Source organism: Oryzias latipes, chromosome 19 (assembly GCF_053564925.1).
Source record: "Oryzias latipes strain Hd-rR chromosome 19, Olatipes_Hd-rR_3.1".
NCBI lineage: Eukaryota > Metazoa > Chordata > Actinopteri > Beloniformes > Adrianichthyidae > Oryzias > Oryzias latipes.
The window spans coordinates 7237970-7252651 of record NC_136255.1 but is presented as its reverse complement, the minus strand read 5'-3'; the positions used below and the strand labels follow the sequence as shown (position 1 = coordinate 7252651).

Genomic DNA, 14682 nt, shown 5'->3' with positions numbered 1-14682 from the left:
ATCCCTGCAGGCACATCATTCACTCAGCTCCATTCAAGTTTGTCTTAGTCACTCCATTGAAGAAACAGTCTTCCATCTCTCCTCAGATCACGATGAGGTCTGCCGAAGTGTCTGCTGACAAACAGGTTGGAGGAAGAGGCGTTGCCATGCCAACGGCACAGGGGTCTCTGCCTTCTTAACACCACCTGTGGGTGAATCAGCCCTGAAGTGTTGGAGCCGCCAGCTGACTTCAGGTCACTTTGGAATGAAATCAGTTTGTGTTGCATGAATGCTAAGATATTCTAAATGACTAGTGACATTTTATTTTAAGAAGGAACATGATAGACACCTGAATTTATACTAAAAACACACAAACACGTTTTTAGAGATTTTGGATAATACATTTTATTTATATTTACCTTCATAAAATATTACATAAGATAGAAACTTAATTAAAAAAAAAGAGGCACATTTAGAATTACTGGGCATACAGAAGTTTTTGATCCATTGAGAGCAGAATAAATTACAGGAAAAGGACATTTGTCTCCCTTTAACTCATATCAACAGGTTTGATAATAGAAATGTCAGAACAAAAAGAGAAAACAAATAAATGAAAAAAATGGCACAAATACAACAGTGTTGGATTTATTAAGTAATAAGAAACTATTGTTACTTAAAAAATAGTAACTATTGTTACTTAAAATAATGACTATGGGAATCAATGTTATAATTAAGGATTCATTAGTTAACAATTATTTTATCAACTCACCCCAACAATAAAAAAGAAAACCCGCCAGAACTAATAATGTAACCAGTCTGTACCCAGAAATGGAAATTAAGAAAAAGTTAATTTATTTCCATTTATTCCAAAACCAAAAAAGCAAATCAGATATCCTTCTTTTTTGAGAAAAAAAATCTACAAACAGAGTCATACGAGCAGAAAAACGATTTACTTTTGGTTTCTCAAAAGATCAAATTTACCAGGAGAGCTCAGTGTCAGAAGTCATGAAAAAGTGTGCGTTTTTAATGAAAGAAATGACAAAAACATGTAAGGATCAAAACTGTTTTAGGAAATACTGGAGCCTTAAGATGATTCAAGGTTTTTAAGGAAGATTTGAGGTCAAAACATCAAGTAATAAATGGAGGCAAAAACCTAACCCCGCCCATGTCTGAGACCTATAGAAAACGTGTGGTTACATAAATCCTCAGCCTTCCCTTTGCATGTTCTGCTGCAGGGAATTATGGAGAAAAACTGGCAAGAATGGGAATGTTTGAGGAACTTAAACAGCTCAGATATCAGCCTGAAGGCTACAGGACTAAAAGGAAAAGTTTAATCAGTTTAGTCCAAAACCTTTACCGAAAAAACAGAAGTTAGCATATGGAGCACTAATACTCCATAAAAACATAAAAACTGCTACACTAGGGGGATTGGAGAGCTCCACAGCTGCTGACAGATGTTCATGGATGATTGGTGGATAGATTATGGTCAGCTTGCAACTCACTTTTATTTAGAAAAGAATAATACGGTTGTGCTTTGTTATTGTAAATTATGATTTTCATTTCAGAATTGGCAGATTTATATTTTGAAACTGAAAATAAATGGTAGAAAAATGACAGATTTTGAGTTTTAGTGTTTTCAGTTTTGGCAAATAAAATAACATAAAATAAGATTTTAGAAAAAAGATTTAGAAGTAAGCTTTTGTTTTCCATTTTATAACTAGATAGCTGGAGGGGAAGTGAGGAAGTGAAAGCTAAAGAAAGAAAATACCTTCTCTATCCTGCAGGATGGGACAGCTAGTCCTACTAGGCAAGGAGCCAAGTGATTTGAAAACATAAAGAAAGTAGGGAAGGAGGGATGACTTGGGGGGGGGGGGGGGGGGGGCAGGAGAAGCAGCCGAGAAGAGGAGGCCAAGCAAGGCTTTGTTCACCCCCCCCTTTTTTTTGCAGCAAGAGCAGCACAGAGAAGAGAAGTGACAGTGTCCATCCTAATGATGAGCAGAGAGGAGTCAGGGAAATCCTGTGGGAGGTTAGCAGGATATGCAGGGCTGCACTTTGATAAACCACACGAACACGCGCCTCACTCCTGTGCCTCCTCTGAAGGCTTTCTATTAACAGCATCAATGTCACTAGCATAATCCATAATATGAATGCAGCGATTTCCCTAAACAGCTCTTTTTCCGCTTCAAAGCCCTTGATCAAATACCGGGACAAGGGCAGCCTCTGCTGCAGAAGACACAAACGCTTCCTTTGGCTTCATCCGTGTTTCCCTTGTGCACAGTGGAACAGAAACTCGAATTCTCTTAGAGGCAGCAAAAAGTGGTTTTCAGTATGAACTGAAATTTTAAATAATTGCTCAAAATTTTATAAAGGATGAAAGATGTCCTTTAATTTTGGAAAAAACAACAACATATGAACCTTGATGGAAAAATAACCGGAACATCCAAAGTCAACAAAGTGGACCAAAATAATAAATGTTCAGCATCACCAGAGATATCACCTCTTAACTCACTGTACATATATGAGCTGTGTTCAGGGCTTAGCTGGAAGAGGCTACACTGCAAGCTAACCAAAACCTTCTAGCTCCACACACAACTATCATCAGTCCAGTGTCATTCCTTTTTGCAAAAAGAGGTGGAATTAATGACAAAATATGAAGCTTTTATATTAAACGCAACATAAAAGTCAGCCAGAGAAACTTGTTAGTTGCAGACTTCTGTATGAGATAGTAAACAGGATTTGGGGTCACATCATTTGTAAATTTGTATTCAAATTTCACAATTAGGGGAAATTGATTCCTCTCGGTTTTGTTCAAATTATGTATATATTTATATATATATACATATTTATTTCGAGAATCTGCTGTTGAAAATGCTGCTCTCCCACTCCCATGTGTTCTACCCCCTCTCCCCTACTGCAGCAAAAAGTCATAACCTAAGAACTCTTCTGCACATGTGCAGCTCCCTCTCCTTCAGTTGGGTTCATATTTGTGATGAAGGAGAAGAACCCTGCCTCAAAGAAAGAAAAGATCTCTGCAGATTACTCTTCTTTATAAAGCAGCAAAATGAAACTATAGACTGGGATGATGGGAGGACACAGTACTGGCCAGCAACACTGCAGCTTCAGAAAACAATGCTTCTTTAAATCTCTGTCATTTACTTCTGTCGTAGCAATAACACATAAATGCTGTGGATATTTATACTCAGAATTGATTACAAGGGCGAAAGTCTATTCTAGTATTTGAATGTAGAAGCAAAAAGGAATATATAAGATTTTACTGTGCTGTACATTTATATAGGATATGTTCAACACATCCTGCAAGAAACCCTGTGATTTAAGATAAATCTCGATTTTGTTCAGCAAAAACCAGCGCCTTTGCTTATGAAGCTGATTAGTCACTCAACCAAAAGTAATTTTCCTTTGAATGAACCTTTTCAAACATATTTATTAATTTTAGCACAATACAAAAAGCCTTCTTTCACCCCAGCTAGGCAAAACCTTCATTTTTCCAATTGCTCCTATATTTGGACCAGCATTGGTTTATAATTTATGCAAAATCAGTGATGCTGGGAACTTCTGCACCAAAATTCACTCTCACCTTGATCAACAAGAATCATAAAAAACAAAAAAAAACTTAAAAAATATTGCACAAAGAACAAATTAACAAAAATTTGGATTTTAACATAAAAAAGTACACAACTTTGGTGAATAATCATGCTGTGCTTTGAATTGTAAAAGCACTTAAAAAAACTTTGGCAGGGCTTTGGAAACTGAGGATTCAGCAGCCTCAAATCAACAACAAAGCTATTTTGTTAAAAAAAAAAATCAGCTCTGCAAAACGAAAATAAAAGAAAATCAAAACATCATGATCATCATTTTTATCCAAAAGCGGCTGTTACTGGTTCCATTTTTGGCTTCGGTTCCTTTCAGTTTCCAGGAACAGCCAGGATATAACCTGATCGGCTCTTTGTGAAGTCCGGCTGGGATTGGTTGGTTTTTGGTTCAACCATGACAGTGCACTTCCTCCCATTCATGCTGCACTGAATAGGGCTCGCTATGTTCACCTGCAGCTTCCTCTTCTCACTATGGAGACAAAAGCAAAAATCATGAAAAAAAAAACAGGGAATATGGAAGAAAAATATTTGCAAAAATGGGTGATTTTACAGAAGATTAACCAATTCATTTCATCACAATAACAGCAGGGGATCAATACGGTTCAACAGGATTCATGTGGGGGATCTGAGGCAAATTTTTATTCTTAAAAACAAAAAAAAACAACTAAAAAAACAAGGAATAAGATGCTCCATAATAAGGATAAACATGTAACATTGGATATTAATGACCTTTGTTTCTCGAAAACAACCTCTTGAAATATGCAACAATAGAAAGTTTCAATGAGAGGTGGCAGCTCCTTTTCAGAGTTGGAGTTCCAGTGGTCATGTTATCTCGCGGTTCACCTTCCAGGGTCTCGCTGTTCGCTCATTTTTTTCAGCACATGAATCTTTGATCGCGATCAGATCTTTTTTTTCATTCTATAACTGGACTTTATGTCCACGAAGGTTTGAAATTTGAGATTTTAAACAAGAGACAAAAGTGTGAAATGTTCATGCTTGTCTGAGAAAAGTGTATCAAATGTTTAGTTACAGCCTTAGAACATCGATAATTCTACTTTGCGGATTTCACCTATTGTGGGTTATTTTTACTCCGATGACAAATGAACACTGTACACTGAGGGCATTTGATGCATGCTTCAGGAGGTGCCAAAAGGAGGCAGGTTCCGGCCATACACACATAGGAATTCACTGCACGTCTTGTAAAATGTGCAAAATGTGCAAAGTAATCCATATCTGCGACACATTTATATCCATTTTAGATTTCAGCATCCAGGATTAAACATGTTTATTTTTCAATGGTTTGGCTGCTTTTCCCTCATCCTCACCGGGGAGGACTGAAAGGAAAATGACTGCATTCATTTACAGAAGCACTATAGTGAAGGTGACTCACAAAGATCAGGTTTCTATTTTGTCACATGAAATGTCAGATGAAAATTGGTTTGAAACAAAAACCCAAATCTCAGAAGCCAACATGGTTTGGCTCCACGAAGATCAGAGTACACAAGAAAAGTTTAAACGCTGATTCAAGTTCAGCCATACAAATTGGGTCGGGTCTATATCTCACATTATTTCACTGAGGCACACACCCCCATTAAAAATACAACAAAAATCCTAATCCTTGGTATGAATTTGATAAAAATCTATTAAGGCTTCATCCTGAACTACAGCAACAGGCTGCATGCTGGCGGATGTAACTATTCATCAACATGTAATATAAATAGGATGTGAAATGTATGTTAATTCTTCAGTGTTTTATCATTAAAATTCAAGCTAAACATGAATGTGTTCCTGATTCAACCTTGAAGGCAGACGAACAACTGGAGACGAAACAGAAACACCACAGAGATATCAATAAAACCTAATGCCAGAAATGAACAATTCTAAGGATAAGTTATGAAAGAAAATGAGAATCAGGGCAGGAGGCAGGTAAAGGAGCTTTAATTCTGGTGGGTTTAATGTAGAATAAAAGCTCAGCAAATCTATTTGAACCTTTTCGGTGAAAGAGACTCATGTCATTGCGGCTCTGAACAAAATTTCAATGAATGAAGGACAGATAGATGGTATCTCTAAACTTCCCACATAATCACCAAGAACAAAGGGCGAAGGAAAAAATAAATACATTTCAGAAAAAACAAGGAAAATACAAAATGTGAAACAATAATCAGGAATGGAATATGTGTGGATGAAATCTTTAGACTAGTTAGCATTTCTTTGTAGCTTGGCAACATCTGATTGGATGATGGTGCGTCTAACAAATATCCAATGATGCTAATTTAGGAAAGCCTTCTGGCCCCAAAATGTAAGTATTACAGTTTTATCTGTAGTTTAAAAGCCACACATGCTCTCCTTTCATCTTGATGTCCTGGCTGTTTTCTCTGTGTGGTAAAAGGCTGAGTAATAAAGTACTGGAATGAGGGGGAGGATTATATTCCCCACATTTCCCATAATAACGGACGTTAGGAAGCACTTTAACCTCCGCCTCTTTTTTTCCTCCACATCGCTCGACATCCTCATCAACCTCTTTTCATCTTTTTCTGAAACTGGTTTTACACGCTTGTGTTGGGCTGTAGAAGCTCAATCAGGCTTTTGCTTTGGGGGAATAAAAAGTTGGCATGGCAGCACATAAAGAAAGTTTTAGGAGAAAGAGGACACAAAAAGAACAGCAAAAAAGGACTTCTTGCTGGAGGGCTTGATTGCAGTTTTAAAATAATCTATGCAAAGTGCTAAAGCACATGACTGTGCGAGCCGCAGGATTGTGGGAGGGAAACAAAGGTAAGAGTGTGCCTGCAAACAGGCTGACACAATGAAGACAAATACTCTGAGATATCAGGCAGGAGAGCTGTGGAAGGAATGATCCATGGGGTGCTGCTGGATTGGTGAGGAGCAGCAGTCGGGCTTTTAGTGGCTGTCTGATCCCATTAGACTCAGTCTCAGCGCCTTTTCTCATTTGCTGCTTTACAGCGTCAATGTCTGGAATCAAAGAGTTGAAGTAAAATGGCAAAAATCACGAGGCTGTTCAAAGAAACAGAAAATGGAGTCACTGTTAATGTGAGCGGGACTGAGAAAAAGACTGTTTCTGGTTGAGACGATGAGAAAGAAGAACCATATGTGAAGCTAGTGAGGGAAATCTAAAGTATGCAGATCTGTTGTGTCAACAGGACTTTTTCGTGTAGAACGGAAACAATTTGTTCCTCATCCAAAGACCTTCGTCAGTCTGAAGAAATCTGAAACAATGTTTCATCTCTACAACCAAAAATCCAGTCGACATAACAAACATGTCAGCTAACTTCACCTGCATGACTGCTCTTCATCGACTTATTGTGGCTCTTTCATGAAATTTAAGTGCCTGATACACTTTCCTAGTAACACAATTGCCAACCAGAGATGTCTGTCATCTTGATGCTCCTCAGCTTTAAATCATGGAGGTGATTTGTGAACCTGGTAACCCTGACGTGCTCCACAACAGTTATAAGTCCTACGAGAACCGGCGGAAGGCTTGAACGGCCCACGCTGCACTCCCCTGCAAGCTGTAGCCGCCCTGTTACTCAGGATGCAAGAGCTCAGGGTAAAACTGATGCTGGTTTCCATGGTAACCCATGTGAATCTAACTCCCCCATCTGTCATGGCTGCCAGCCAGCCAATGGTAGCGCCTGTGTGAGTGTGCTGAGATATATGTGTCTTCCACTGGCCATCGCTCAGCCCTGCGCTTGTCCATCTTGGTGCACTCCTGCGATGCCAGAGGGGGATGCTGTGCTCAGCGTGAAGGTCAGACGGGGCCGGCCTCACAAACGCATCCTCACAGACGGACACGCACACACAAATACACAATACCTGTGGTGGGAACACCAAACGGGTCTCGCAGAAATCTCATTTCTTGGTGATACATCTTATTTCTCCTATTTAAGCCTATTTCTCATTGTCCTTGCCATCACTTAAGGGGTGGGAGGTGTGAAAGGAGTGGGGGGCTAGGTACGGGGAGGGGGGCCCTATTTATTTATTTATTAATTTTTATTTTATTTTTAATTCGTCAATACTTGTTTTTATATTTTGTTGTGTTTTAATGTAAAGCACTTTGTGTTATATTTTTATATGAAAAGTGCTTTATAAATAAAGTTTGATTGATTGATTGATTGATCTTACCTTTATCATTTAAATACTTCTCATCCTTTTAACTTTAAAATTATTGCTAGTAGTTAGTTCTTAGAAATCAATATTTTTATTAGGACAATTATTAAAACAAGGACATACACTTCTGGATGCATTATAATTAGATTAATAACAGCAAATTAAAAAAAAAGAAGGATGCACACATGAAAAGTGTGCCCTAAAGCCCCCTCAGACATGATGTCCGATTCCAAATTGCTAAAAATAATTATGAAAAGGTACAGCTAAGTTAAGGGAAAAAATGTAATAACTAAATGAGCAAATGCTAGAGATTCTAATTAAACTGTAATCTGGATAATGATGCTGACCAAACTGTGCCTCTGCTGCTTAATGACCAGCTTTTGATTATCAACAAATCTGCTTGTTAGCAACGTGAGGCTAATCCGTTCTGTTCCTCAAATTCATCCCCGGTCATAATTAAATTGTGCTGCCTGCACCCATGACATCAGTCCACATACAGAGGACCTAACTGCTCATCACACATAAACACAATTACAATTGCAAAAGGGGGTGTAGGGGTGTCAGGGGCTGTAAAGTAGCGGGAAAGTGTAAACAGACAGCTCTCAGTTATGGGTGATGAGACGTGGGGGGTGGGGTTGTTTCCTGATCAAAGTCCCGCCCACAACTCACAGGCGAATTTCTGATTAACTACTGCTGCTCTGGAAAAACTGTGTTCTGGAAAATAACACAGGTTTTTCATTTTTAGCTAAAAACGGCGTAATCATAATTAAAAGACAACTGGGAACAATTTAAACATAGACCAAAAGATGAACAGACTAGAAATGTAATTATTTTATTATACTATGTTATTTTTCACACCTGTTGTTGTGTTGTTGTTTAGCAGGAATATTTAGGATATCCTGCAGAGGCTTCTTTAAATATCTTACGAGAGTTTTCATTCCCCCCGAACAAAGAGGTGGAGTTTCTCTTCTGAGAAAATTATGATTGTTAAAAAAAGATAGACATGAGGCCTTCAGGGGTCTAAAAATTATACATATATCCTTAGATTAAAAGGACTAGCAAAGGTCAACGACTCCTTAAAGAGATCCTTTACTTTGAACATCCAGAAGTTTGGTTCCAATAAACTCAGATTATTGACAAAGTTGAACTTTAATGTGTCACATAAGTCTACAACTTCTAATGATGTTGTTTTGGAATCCTGAGACCTATTTTTCCTACTTTATTTACAGAGTTAAAAACCTGCCTCTTTTCTAAACTTTGAATCCAGGATCAATGGAATCCGAATGCCACTGGCTGGCCTTTCCCATCAGGAGCTGGCCTGAGCTGGTCGGAGCCCTGAGGGCAGACTTAGACCATTACTGGATAGCCTCTCTAACTGGGAAATCAATTCTGTTTTACTCCAACCCCTCCACTCCCTCTGTGCATCTTTGCCCTTCATGTCACGTCAGCTCAGACCCATCTGCTCCCACAGCTCCCTCTCTTTGTCTGGATGGAAGGAATCTAGGCATGGAAGAGGATGAGGCGAAAAGGAGCAGAAGGAACTCTATCTTTTGAAGGCTTTTTAGTTGACGGGAGGAGAAATGTTGTGGATGCAGAAAGCGAGGATGAGGAGAGAAGCTATTTTCAGGTTGAAGAGCCGGGATTACCTCCAGCCTGTTGAAGCATCCAACCCCTCTTCTGAGTCATCACTGACAGGGTACCTGGCTGTCTAAAAAATAAATGAGCGCCGTGGGGAGGAGAGCACTTTGCACTAACACAGACCACAACTTTGATGAAAGTAAAGCCTCACTTTTTCACTTAAGTAACCAGAATAAACAATATTGTGGATTACTGATGTTTTTCTGTATTCTACAAAGAAATAAAGGTCCAAATCAAAGAATAGTATCAATTTTTTTCTGCAACGTGGGCACAAACACTTTTGTTGCACATAAATATTGAACTTTGTAGAACTGCATGGATCAAAACTCACACATGCACTGCAGGTGAAGCTGACAGGGTGTCTGTGTGCTTCAAGTTCAGCCATCAGGAGGCGGGGTCTGGGGAGCAGCAAGACCCAAGCTTCCTTCTTGACTGACGGACAAGGCAGCCATTGATCCAGCTTCTTCACTCCCCAAATAGATCAAGATCAAACACTTCAAACACCCAAATTTGGTGGGATTGGCAGAAATTATAGGATCTCCACAGTTTTGGCTACAGAGTTTTAAAGTACATTAAAACATATTGGATAAATCCATTGATTAAAAACGAAGCTTCACAGCTATAAGGGCTGAAACTGCATCACATTTAACAGAAAACATTTGCAAATGTGCTTTGGTTTAAAGTCCCACCCCAATTATCATCTTTTGCTCGATTATCAGTGTTCCCAGTGGTCTTTCATTTGTGATTATGCCGTTTTTAACCAAAATAACAAAAACCGGTGTCATTTTCTAGCACATAGTTTCTGCAGAGTGGTAGTAGTTCATTAGAAATTCACCTCTGATTTGTGGGCGGGACCGTTGGCGTGGAGCAAGCCCCCTCCCCTCCTGTTGCTAAGAGCTCAGAGCAGGTAACACATGGGCTGCCCGGTATATATTTTACGCCACAAATACACCCCTCTTCAAACAGCATTTTTTTTGTCTGCTCCTAAATCGCAACATTTTAAATAAAGTAATACTATAAAAAACAACATTTTGAGGTTAATTTTCTTCATAGGTGTCCTCCATCATCAGAAAAATGCCACAAGAACATGTCAAAAACACCATTTTCATTGAAGTGGGTCTTAAAACATTTGCACAAGTTTAAGCAGACGCATCGCTATTAATCAAATACTATCACAGCAGATAGCCTAAGAGTTTTTAATACCGATCAGCTATTCATGTATTAATGATAGATGTTATAGGTTGTTGTAAACTCAGATATTTCTCCGTAGCATTTAATGAATCCAAGGGGGGAATTAGAAATGATCGTATTTAGTGTTTAAGCTTTAAAATATCGCATATACAGAAAAAGTGTGACATAAAGCCAAAAATAAGTAAAAAAGAATTCTAGTTCATATTTAAAAGTATCTAGTTTTTCTCATCAGATTTGGCTTAATTACGGTTTTCCACCGGCGCTGACGCAGCCTCTCTCTCACAGTCACACTTAGAGTGTGTCACATTGGCTGCATCACATGCCTCACGTGCTCCGCTGTGCCTCATTCATGCAGCACCACAAATACATCTGCATCAAGCTAGTTTGCATTCTCAACACAAAAGTCAAGGTTGAATCATCTTAATAGATGATGTGAAACATTGACAGATGAAACAGAAGCAACATTGATCTATCCCTTTCTAGAGTGGATCTAGTTTGGGACGGGTTCAAAGTGAAAGCTGACTGAGGACTTTCCAGAGTGGATGGTTAATTTCTATAGCTGTGTCCAAGATATGCAGTTTTGTTGAACTTAAGTAACAGGTTGGGTATGTAAAACACAGTAAAGTGAATTTCATGACAGCTTATGGAAGGATGGATAAGTAGAGCTTATGGAACTCAAATTTCTGATTTTAAAAGCTCTATGGTTAATCTGGACAACATGGAAATACAATGATAAAAAAGATACAAAGATTTGGGACAAAGGAAGAAAAGACAAATATAGTCCGAGAATTTCTGAGAAAGGGCTGCACAGTGGTGCAGTGGTTAGCACTCTTGTCTCACAGCAAGAAGGCCCCTGGTTCAGGGACCTGAAACAGAACATCAACGGGGGGAGCTTTCTGTGTGGATGTTCTGTATGTTCTCCCTGTGCATGCGTGGGTTTTCTCCAGGGACTCTGGCTTCCTCCCAGCGTCCAAAAACATGCTTCATAGGTTAATTGGTTAATCTAATCTGGTTAATCTAAATTGTCCCTAGCTGTGAATGTGAGAGTGCGTGGGGTGTGTGATTGTGGACACTCTACCCTGCGACAGACTGGCGACCTGTCCAGGCTGCCTTTGCCCACAAGTGGTCGGGATAGGCTCCGGAAGCCCCGTGACCCCGAAAGGGAATAAATGGAAGAAGATGAATGAATTTCTGAGAAAGGGCAGAAAATCTGGCATCACCATCCTTTGTTTGCTTTCTCGTGTTTTATAACTTTCAAAAGGATAAAAAGGTGCATTCAAAAATTCTGAGATGATGAAGGAGCTCATTTATAGAAACTAAAAAAATGCAGTGGAATCAATAAAACGGCAAACTAGAATATAACAGAAAATAGAAGTTTTGTGGTGAAGTTTCTTCTGAGGCTGACATCAAATACATCTATACATCAAGAGAGCATGATTAAGGGAAAAACACAAGTCAAAGAAGTTATGCTGAAAGATTTAGTTCTGAAATCCAATAGTTAATGTTGTTCAGACACAGCAGATAGAAATGAGAACAGATTCTTTGTCATAACTCATGTCAGATCCTTCCAGAAGGTTCCCGTTGAAGTTTGACCACAGAGGAAATGTCAACACTCCTTGTAGATTTGCTCAGCTTGTGTTCCTGCACAGTTATGCAGCGTAAGCAGGATGTGGGCTGTTGCAGTCAGTGGAGAGAGATGCTGACTATCAAAGTCTGCCAAAGGCCCTCCAAGCATCCAAAGGAAGTTTCCTCTTCGTGATACAAATGAGTAGAAATGAAGGTTCTTCTCAGGTGTTTGTCAAAATCTTCCAGTTTGGTTGAAACCTTTAATTTTTGAAGATAAATGACAGACTTAACGGTCTGGACAGGGACATCTAGCACAAAGGATAAGTGGTCGAGTCAAGAAACAATCTTGAGGTTTAAAGATGCATTTGTTGACATTCTTGTAATGATCTGACATTGAGGGCAGTTAGTATCTGATATGCCATGCCTGACGAATTTGGATCGGGCCGGTGTGATGGAAAAAGTTCAGGATGGTGGTCTGCAAAAGTACCCACTGGTTCTAAGAAGTCAAATTCCCATTGATTCTCTATTGAGACATAAAAAGCTATTCGCTCAGAATTACCATTCTTGCTCTGCTGGCTTTTTTTTTTTTACGTGTTCTTTCTAATCATAATTTTTTCTCAAGATTATTTTTTCTGTTGTGCAAGTTATTAAGAACTGCACCCCGTTCCAATGCCTCCTGCCATCCACAGAGCACATCACAACCAATGCAGGAGGAGCTGAACCAGAGGGTTTTCCAAATGACATCTGGCCTCTTATTCCCACAGGACGGCAGGTGAATGACAGCCATCAATAACAACTGTTGGCCCCCACGTTTAACAGAAGGTATCACTCCTTGTGCCGGCGATCTGCTTTTTAAGAAGTTAGCAGGCAAACAAAAGTAGGAAAAAAAGGCGTTTCCCTTTGGAACTTTCTGCAGCTCCTTCATTAATGGGCATGCCTAATTGCTGTGGGGTGTCATCATGGCCACGTGGAAGCAGGCTGTCTGCTCCAAAAAACCTGAACTGAACCATTCTCGCCAATCCGCCATTGTCCAGCTGAATGGAGTTAACCTGAATGCATTAGACAGTTGATACACCTAAAGAAGACACACAGCAGCAATTAGCTGCTCATTACTGCTGGATGCCTGCTCACTTGTTAAGTGGCTCTGCCTCAAGTTTTGCAACTGAAAGCTAATCAATGTCTCCATTGCAGGTTTTTTCATTCTTCTTGTTTCGTTGTAAATGTTCAACATCACATTCAGAATTTCACAGAAGCTGAACATAGACTTAAAGGGGTGTTGGTGGACAATAGCATGCGTGGGGGTGTCAGAAATATGGATTGAGGGAGATGAAAGAGTGGCACTAAAGAGAACAGAAGGGGACAGTAATGGGAAGTGGGGAGAAAGAGATGTAGAGATTGAGAGCAGGTGGGAAATGAAGACAGAGGGAAGTGGAAAATGCATGGGGTCTGACTCGGAGATGGGAGGAGGGACAGGGAAATGGATCGAGGGAAAACAGGGGAGGAGGAGGCGGAGAGCCGTGTGGTGTGGTTAATAATAATTGGCGAGACAGTGGGAGATGGTGTGGTGCTGTTGCTGGGTGGAACATGTGTGATCCGGGGTGGGGGAGGATTACAGGGTAAATGTCCAGGTCACTGAAGACATGGGTGGGGGGGTGGGTTCCTGGTTGTGCAGGACTAGACTAGAGCTTGTCTGCACATGGCGAGTGGAGCAACAGTGGTGAAAGAGCGTTTTAGCCACACTCCTACGGGAACCAGAGCCGGAGATAAAAAGTGGCCATGTTGGGGATTGAACACATGCACACAAACAGATGGATGTGCACGTGCAGACACTCCACTGTGGTGAGTCTGGCTCAGACTGGCACTGACTGGAAGTCTCTGTTTCTGAAGGCATCCATTTCCCAGATTGTAAAAGCCAAAATAATGACAAAAAGGAACCATACTGCCCTTCTGCTTTTGTCCCCGAATTTGTTGAGCAAATGATGGCACAAAGAAGAGCTGACATCAACTAACTGTAAGGGGGAAAAAATTAGCTAAAATTGTGAGCCTTCCATTTAATATACACTCATGATGTGTTTGTAATTAGGGTCTGACTCACTCTGAAACTCATTAAGCAATCAGCAGCTCAGACTGTCCTAAAATGCATTATGCCGCTCAGCTGGAGTGTAAGACTGAACACTCCCATAAGAGAGAGCTCACAACAACAACAAACACAAACAAAAACATTGGATTTATGCAGGGAGGAACAAATCTTAAGGGTTTCTATGCAAAAGATGGAACAGATGACAGACCAATGTCTACTGTAATGCTCTTTAAATGAGTCCTAAATAAATCTGTCCACGAGTAAATGCTAACTACATCTGCACCACTGTCAAGTTTAAGAGCCTTGAAGAATCAGCGAGGTGATGAAAAGATCAACACACATCCACAAATATGGATCTGGTCGGTTTTGTTCATAAACTGTTGCTGCAAGTTTTTACATTTGCCTTACTAGTACACAGTGATTATTTAACGCTAAAATAAAAATCTCAGGAATGCAATTACCGCTCTCAATGGCACAAATTTAGTTTTAGAT

At 39.8% G+C, this 14682-nt stretch overlaps 1 protein-coding gene across 1 annotated transcript in view; it reads right to left on the bottom strand.

Moving 5' to 3' along the window:
- Positions 1-358: 358 nt before the first annotated feature.
- Positions 359-14682, bottom strand: part of myo1d (myosin 1D) — a 98220-nt gene continuing 83896 nt past the window's right edge. The window contains exon 22 of the mRNA XM_011488384.4: positions 359-4059. Within this exon, the coding sequence (XP_011486686.1) occupies positions 3903-4059 (157 nt within the window). The 3' untranslated portion in view covers positions 359-3902. The remainder of the gene's footprint in view (positions 4060-14682) is intronic.